Source organism: Orycteropus afer, unplaced genomic scaffold (genome assembly GCF_000298275.1).
Source record: "Orycteropus afer afer isolate SDZICR_OR568_19922 unplaced genomic scaffold, OryAfe1.0 scaffold00020, whole genome shotgun sequence".
NCBI classification, from domain to species: domain Eukaryota; kingdom Metazoa; phylum Chordata; class Mammalia; order Tubulidentata; family Orycteropodidae; genus Orycteropus; species Orycteropus afer.
This window is the reverse complement of record NW_006921607.1, coordinates 6,660,638-6,669,479: the sequence shown is the minus strand read 5'-3', so window position 1 is coordinate 6,669,479 and position 8,842 is coordinate 6,660,638. Positions and strand designations below refer to the sequence as shown.

At 39.2% G+C, this 8,842-nt stretch overlaps 1 protein-coding gene across 1 annotated transcript in view; it reads right to left on the bottom strand.

The window, feature by feature from the left end:
* TPX2 (TPX2 microtubule nucleation factor) overlaps nucleotides 1-8,638 on the bottom strand; it is a 54,477-nt gene extending 45,839 nt beyond the window's left edge. The window contains exons 1-2 of the mRNA XM_042783616.1: nucleotides 8,533-8,638; nucleotides 5,577-5,699 (exon numbers count right to left, since the gene is read on the bottom strand). Coding sequence (XP_042639550.1) covers nucleotides 5,577-5,699; nucleotides 8,533-8,638 — 229 coding nt within the window. The remainder of the gene's footprint in view (nucleotides 1-5,576; nucleotides 5,700-8,532) is intronic.
* Between the last annotated feature and the right edge of the window lie 204 nt (nucleotides 8,639-8,842).

Here is an 8,842-nt window from a genome sequence, read left to right as displayed (position 1 = left end):
GGTTCAAACCCACCAGCCACTCCTCGGAAGGAAGATGGGGCAATCTACTTCCGTAGTGATAGTGCCTCAGAAACCCAAAGAGGGGTCGCTATGAGTCAGGTCTGACTCGAAGGCACATAACAACAACAACATCATACTAGCAGGCTTGGCAATGAACAATATGTATATAATCACTATAATGTAAATACTACTGATATAATTTTATTATCAGGCATTATGGATATAACCACCAGCATAACTTAAAATGGTAATATGTAAAAGATGTAGTATTTGAGGAAAGTAACTAGGAAGAGAAAGAAAACATTCTATTGTATACTCTTAGTATTCTTATTACCATGGTCATGTATTTTTACATAAACATTTTTAATGAAACAGAGCAAAGTACTATGAGAATGCGGAGAAGGAGCAGTCAAGAACAGGCTTCACGGAAGAAACAGCATCCAATTGCATAGTATATGAACCGAGCCTTGATAAAAGGGGAAAACTGTAACAGACAACAGGGAAGAAGACAGGCCGATAAAATACATTTCTTGAATTATTCCTTCCAGACAACAATCATTCAATACCTCCACCAAAGGAGATAGTTATTTTATTTATTTATTTTTGGAGGAGAAAATAAGGCATTAAAACAAACAAACAAAATAATACTATACTGTGTTAAGGCTAAATTAGAGGGAGCTCTGGTGGCGTAGTGCCTAAGGCACTTGACTGCTAACCTGAAGGCTGGTGGTTCAAACCCACCAGCCAATCCTCGGAAGGAAGATTGGGCAATCTACTTCCGAAGAGATACCACCTTAGAAACCCAAGGAGGGGTTGCTATGAGTCGGATCGACTCGATGGCAGTGAGTTTGGTTTTTGGTCCCAATTAAAAGGCAAAGATTGTTATACTGGATAAAAAAGCAGGACCCAACTATATGCTGCCTACAATAAATGTACCTGAAATATAAAGACACAGGTAGATTAAAAGTAAAGATAGAAAAAGATATATACTATGCTAACACTATTCAAAAGAACCACATAGATTTCAGAGCTTGTTGGGTGAAACAGCCAGCCAGTGAAGGAGACCATCAGTGAAATGGACGAGCACAATAGCCCTAAGGACAGCGTTGCTGATAAGCAGATAATCCTGAAAGTGATGTAAGATCAGGTAGCACTTTGTTCTGTTGTACATAAAATTGTCATGTGCTGAAATTGACTTGCCAGCAGCTATCTAAATAACACATGGGTCAAAAAAGATATCAAAAGGAAAAATAAAAAGTATTTTCAACGGAATGAAATGAAAATAAGAACAGAACACTAACAATTGTAGGATGCCGTTAAAGGAGCTAGTTCCAACTCTTAACCGACCCTGTGTACAACTGAATGAAACCCTGCCCGGTCCTGCATCATCCTCATAACCACTGCTGTGTTTGAGCCCACTGTTGCAGCCACCGTGTCCATCCACCTCATTGAGGGTCTTCCTCTTTTTCACTGACCCTCTACTTCACCAAGCTTGATGCCCTTCTCCAGGGACTGGTCCCTCCTGATACCATGACCAAAGCACAAGAGTCAAACTCTCACCACCCTCATTTCTAAGAAGCATTCTGGCTCTACTTCTTCCAAGACAGATCTGTTAATTCTTCTGGCCTCTAAAGGACTTAAGGGGAAATACATAGCACTGAACACACATGTTAGAAAAGAAGAAAGTTCTCAATTCAATGCCACTTTAAGAAACTGAAAAAACTCAACGCAGAAGAAAGGCTATAATAAAGATCACCAGCGGAAACCATGCAATGCAAGAGTAACAAAAGGTGGTGGGGTGGGGGTGGGGGGAGGTGGCATACACAAGAGATTCAATGAAATCAAAAGCTGGTTCTTTGAGAAGATCAATAACATTAATAAATCTCTAGCCAGACTGATCAAGGGGAAAAAAAAGAGAAAACACTAATTACAAGTATCAGGAATGAGAGAAGTAACATTACTATAGACTTTACAAGTATTAAAAAATTAGGGAATATTATGAACATTTTGTCTTTAAATTCAGGAACTTAGATGAAATGGGCAAATCATTTGAAAGACAACCAACCAAACCTCCCTCAAGAAGAAACAGATAATATGAGTAGCCCTTTAACTATTTAAGGAGTAGAATTTATAGTTACAAAGTTTCCTGCAAAGAAAAATTCAGACCCAGATAGCTTTACTGGTGAATTGTAACAAATATTTCAGAAAGACTTAGTACCAACTCTACACATATTCTTCCAGAAAACTGAAGAGAAGGGAATACTTCACAACTCTTTTTATGAGGCCAGCATTACTATGATATCAAAACCAAACCACTATGATCTATTTATATAAAAATATCTAGAATAAGGCAAATGCAGAGACAAAAGTTGATTAGGTGCTAAAAAAAAAAGTTGATTAGGTGCTGAGGGAGAGGAGAAAATGGGGAGTTACTGCTTAATGGGAACTGAGTTTCTGCTTGAAGCCATGAAAAACTTTTGGAAATAGGTAATGGTAACAGTTACAACATTGCCAATGTAATTAATTTAACTGAACTCTACTCTAAAAAAATGGTTAAATGGCAAATTATATCTTACCTTACACACATAAAGACATCACAAAAAAGAAAACTATAGACCAATACCTGTCATTAATATAGATGCAAAAGCTCTTAACATATTTGGCAAACTGAATCTAACAATATATAAAAAGAAAAATATATCATGATCAACAGGAGTTCATCCCAGAAATGCAAGGTCGACTTAACAATGGAAACTCAGACTAAAAAAAAAAAAATCTTATAACCATCTCAATAAATGCAGAAAAAGCATTTGACAAAATTCAACACCCATCCATTGCTGATCAGAATGACCAACAAAAGAGGAATAAAATATCCTCAGCTTGATAAAGGACATCGATGAAAAACCTACAGTTAACATCATACATAATGGTAAAAGCCTGAATGCTTTTGCCCTAAATCAGAAATAAGACAAGGAGGCCTATTCACTCCACTCCTATTCAACATCATACTTGAAAGTTAAACAGAGGTATGAATAGTGCTTTAAGAACATGAAGAGAATCAATTACAGAAAAAAGGGCTATCTGAGCTGGACCTTGCTGATGAATAGGAATTTTCAGTCAGATAATAAAGGTCATTCTGAGCAGACAGAATAGTATTAAGAGAGAGGTAAGAATGTGCAATAAGAATACGAAGACCTGAGGGGACTAAGGGCTTATATATAAACAGTGTGCAGTCTTTGTCACAGATGGGTCCAGCAAGTAAGCTTTGGTGCTTATGGTTCTGTTCGATGATACAAGTTATTAGATACAAAACAGTCCAAACAAACTAGGTAACATTACATGCCTTTTCATTCAAGAAGGGCACAAAGAGAGTAGCGACTGGGGTCTTAAAGGCTTTCGAACAGCCATCTAAGATGCAACTATTGGTCTCTTTTTGTCCGAAGCAAAGAAGAGTGAAGAAAATTAAAGTCACCTGGAAATAATTAGTCCAAAGATATGATGAACCACGAAGACCTCAGCCTTCATGACCCTGAGGCCAGAAAAACTAGATGGTGCCCAGCTACCAATGCCAACTGCTTGGAAAGGGATCAAATTGGACATCCTGGATAGAGTGGGAACAAAAATGTGGAACAAAATTCAAAAACACAAAAAATGACTAGAATTACTGGTCAGATAGAGACTGGTGGAACCCTCAAGACTATAGCCCCAGATTACACTTCAGGCCTAGAAATGGACTCATTTCCACGAACTGACTCTCAGCCCAAGAGTGGAAAGACCTACAAGTAGAATGCCTATCCCAGGGTGATGCACTAATCTACTCTAGGGAGATGCCCCCCTTAGATAAACCAGCCATGAGACATCAGAGGGGCAGCATTCACATAGAGGGAAAACTGGACAGATAGGAATCCATAGATAAGAAGGGCACAGAGAGGGGTCAGTCACAGGGAGGAGAGGGGAGGAGAGTTTTTATGGTTGGGGATGGTAATCGGGACGTGAAATCAAATGTGCATGAACTGTTGAATGTAAAACAAATCTGCTTTGTAAATATGCACCCAAAGCACAATTGAAAAAAAAAAAAAGCAGGGTACTCTTTTGATTCCCTGGTACCATTCTGTGACAGAAATATACCACAAATGGGATGGCCTTAACAAACAGGAGTCTATTCTTTGACGATACGGAGGCTAAAAGTCCAAGTTCAAAGTGCCAGCCTCTAGGGGCTGGATGAAAGCCCCTCAACCTTGGGCTTCAGCTCTGCCTCTTGCTCCCGGCCCACTGAAGCTAGAGGCATCTCTTCACTCAGGCAGCTGCTGGCTGCTGAGGCTAACAAGCCCAAGGTTGACAACAAGGCACAGTCCCGATGTTACCAAACCACATGGCAGGCCACTCAACCAAGGTTGGTAGAGCATGGCAGGCTGCTGAACAACGATATGGCGACATGCAGGGTCCAAGCGTGCCATAAACTAGAGACCATTCCCAAGGCTTCTCCTTATATACAGGAAGCAGACCACATCGCAAAGGCAGCTGCCTGTGGTAGATCCCACCATGGAGCTGATTACCAGTCTCATCATGGGAAATAACTACCACCAGCTGTCCAGCCACTCAACCAGGCCCAGACAAGTTGACACACAAACATAACTACCACAGGCACAAAGACCATCACAGAAACAGCAAATCTGCCCAGCTAATAAAATAATGAAATTCTCCTGAAGATACAGCACTTAGGCCACAGATAGAGATCCCAAGCATGTCAGCTGAAACATGCCACATAGTTCTAACCCCTTGTACAAGAAAAATGAATGCAAAAGTTCAGGGTCCTTGTCCAGATTCCAAATTCCAAAGGTACTACCTGTACTCACCAATAATTTGAAGGTCAGTCTAGCAGCTCAGATTCTGCAAACTAGAGAAGTTCACTGAAAATACAAATATTTCTCTGATCTGGACCCTCCAGTTAATGGTGAGAATGAGGCCAGTTTCAGATTTACCCATTAGAATCATTTTCAATGTTCTAAAATAGATTGTGGTGATAGTTGCACAACTCCATGAATATACTAAAAACCTCTGAGATGTACACTTTAAATAGATTATACAATATGAAAATTATATCTCAAGAAGGCTATTATTTAAAAAAAATTTTCAGTATAGATTTACAACCTCTTAAACAATGCTTATTTTATGATCCTGATCAAATAGACAATATTCTGCAGATTTAGTAACAACATTCTCTCACTCGTCTTTTAAAATCAGTTACATGCTTATACAATAGTGAACAGTGCATTCTTCTCTCTTGCTGTTTTGTTCCCAGGCTGATCTAGGTTAGATTACATTAGAATTTGCCGTAAAAAGAAAACAGGTAAGCATCTGGTAATAAGATTCTATGTTAGTTCTAAAGATTTAAAAAAAAAAAAAAGTGTAGCACCTTACTAGTTTCACATTCATCACAAAATGAATTTGCCCGTCTCACCAGTGAAAAGCAAAGGATACAGCATTTAGATAATTTCTCCAGGTCCTTCAAGCTCCTAATGCACTGACCCACCATTCTGCCAAGGAGCTTTTTTTTCTAAGATGCTCTTGCTCACCTGGTCTCAGAGGTGTAACGATAGCTTGCTGGCGATTACTCTTTCTCGGAGGAGTTTTACCCTGAAAAAGTCCTCCTGTTCCATTCTTCACAAGAAATGTATTCTCCAAATTGGCCTTCTCCTCTGTGAAAAGGTAAAATCATCATTATCTAAATAATCAGCAAGGAAGCAAATAAATCAGTGTCATGCACTTCAAATGGGGCCTAAAGCCCCCTATCAGTACACTTTTGACTCAATTTGACATGAACAAGGCAAAGTTCTACTGACTAAAAGAAAACGGGAACAGTTATATGTCAGAAATAGACACTGCAGATTATCACATCAACACTAGTAACACCAAACAACGTGCTACAGTGAAGATTCGGCATTGTGAATAGTTCCTTATCTCTGCTTGATACACATTTAGGACCATACAAGCATGAACTGGCCTTATCTACCACCTAAATACATCCCATTCTTCTTAAGCCAACTGTAGCCACCAGCTTCTGCAGAGCTTAAAGGGACAGCATATAGTTTTATCATGGTTTTTCCTCAACTGGGGTGGTGAGAAAGGAGTGTAGGGTGTATAACGGTGGAACACAGCTAGCTTCTCTCAAGGAATTTTTTTTCTGTTTTTAAAAAATATTTTATTGTGCTTTAAGTGAAACTTTACACAGCAACTCAGATTCCCATTTAGTAATTTATATACAAATTGTTCTGTAACATAGATCACAATCCCCACAATGTGTCAGCACTCGTACCATTTCCACCCCTCCTGGCCCGTTTCTATTCATCCAGTTTCCCCACCCCTCCTTGCCTTCCCATCTTTGCATTCATGTAATGTTGACCATTTGGGCTTGTAGAGTTGATTGTCTAAAGGATCACATTCCTTATGACTGTTATTGTTTATAGGTCAATCTATTATTTGGCTGAAAGGTAACCTCCAGGAGTGGCTCAGGTGAAAAGGGTAACTTAGGGCAGTAGTCTCAGGGGTGCCTATAGTCTCAATTAGTCCAGTAAGTCTGGTCTTTTTTTATGAATTTGAGTTTCATTCTCTATTTTTCTTCCAATCTAATCAGGACCTTCTATTGTGCCCCTGGTTAGAACTGTCAGTAGAGGTAGTCAGACACTATCTAGTTCTTTTGGTTCTCTCAAGGCATTTTATCTTAGATTTTTCTGTATCTAAAAGTCAGTGCAAACCAGTGAAAGATCTTCCCCCCCAACAGCCTACAGATAGACAGAGCTTCAGGACTGCAAGAAGGCCAAGCAGTAACTACTCTGTATACTCTGCAAGTATGTAAAAAGATTACTGGAAGACAATTAACCCACTGGCAGTTGAGTCTACTATAACTCATAGCAGCCCTATAGGACAGAGTAGAACTGCCCCATAGGGTTTCCAAGGCTGTAAATCTTTACAGAAGCTGACTGCATCATCTTTCTCCCACAAAATGGCTGATAGGTTCAAACCGCCAACTTTCAGGTTAGCAGCCGAGCAGTTTAACCACTGAGCCACCAGGGCTCCCTGGAAGACAATTAGAAAGTAATATGTTACTACTAAAGGAGTTCTGGTAGCACAGTGCCTAAGGCACTTGACTGCTAACCAGAAGGCTGGTGGTTCAAACCCACCAGCCACTCCTCAGAAGGAAAGTTGGGCAATCTACTCTGTAGTGATACTGCCTCAGATACCCAAGGAAGGGTTGCTATGAGTCAGGTCTAATTCAACAGCACATAACAACAACAACACAACATGTTACTACTAAGGACACCCAAAGAGGGGTTGCTATGAGTCGGGTCCAACTCAACAGCATATAACAACAACATAACAACAAGGTAGTTTTGAAAAAATTATTTTCTTCCATACTTTATTTAGTAGTATTGTTATACTGATGTTTTCTATTTTTTGTTATAAAGAAAATTTAAGAGGAAAAGTTCTCAGCCGATCCAGCCATTTCCATCACTTCCAATAAACCCTTTCTCTCAAGACCCCCACTAGATACCATTTAGACTTTTTCCAAGAGAGTGGCATGTGTCATTACATTTGGACACTACATTGTAAGCAATAAATAGGACTGTAACAGTCTCACTTTATCCTCACCATATACTGATTTATCTTAATAAGGACGATAGAAAACATGAGAAATAATAAAATGAACAAACTCCAGCAACTACTAGCCTGACATTATCACTAGTCTCACATATTATTCCAAAGTAAAATAAAACATAACCACATCCTTATTTGTTGGCCTAGTTGCAGGGTTTGTGCCACATCAATGATCCAACATCAAGCAATTCTCTGTTTGGGGACTGGGTTGTAAGTAGCATAATTCCTCCATTCTAAAATGAATGGCTCTGAGACGATGGGCCCTAAGACACCCTTCAAACCTGGAACTGAACCTACTCCCAGAGTTCACCTTTCAGTCCAACAATAGACAGGCCTATAAAATGAACAATAATACACATGAGGAATGAACTCCTTAGACCAATCAACCGTACAAGAAGAGAAGGGCAGCATTTGTCCAAAAACAAAGTTCAGAAGGCAAGAAAGATAGACAGATGGAAACAGGGAACCCGAGGAGGAAGTGGGAAGGGTGCTGTTACCAATGCCATGAAACAAAATGTGTATAAACTGTTGAATGGGAAACTAATTTGCTCTGTAAGCTTTCACCCAAACCACAATCAAATGTTCAAAAAGAAAGAAAGAAAGAAAAAGGTAAAATGAGTAGAGAAGAAGGGTGGCAAGAGGAAGGTAGATGGTTATAAAAGAGCAACAAGAAGGATCAACAAATAATACTGACTTGCACTACTAGTCCATTCCCCAAATACTGTGTATTTTAATTTCTATCATATCATGGATGAAAACGTATCTTGGTCCAAAAAGGAATTTATATTTTAGTTATTTTCTTGAAGCCACTTCTAATTTTTAAATATTCTCAGCACAAAAGAACCCTTCCAATGGCCAGAGAAAGCAGACACTTACCAAACCAGGAATCTACATTTCTGTTATCTTCCTCATCATTCAAAGATGTGAAATTGATGTAGTCCGTGGGTGCATCAAAGGAATAAGAGGTGGTGACTTGTGACATTGTCCCCTGCTTGGTGCAGAAGAGCAGGTTCTTCCCAGTATTTGTATTACTTTTCCCAACAGGTCACCTTCTGAGGAAAGAAATGGTTCAGAAACTTGGTTGTGCATTAATCTAATGTACTGATTCCTTAGCAATTACTTTGGTTTTACTACCACATTTGCAATTTTGAAAATCAGCTAAAATATATGCTTTACTTTGTCACAT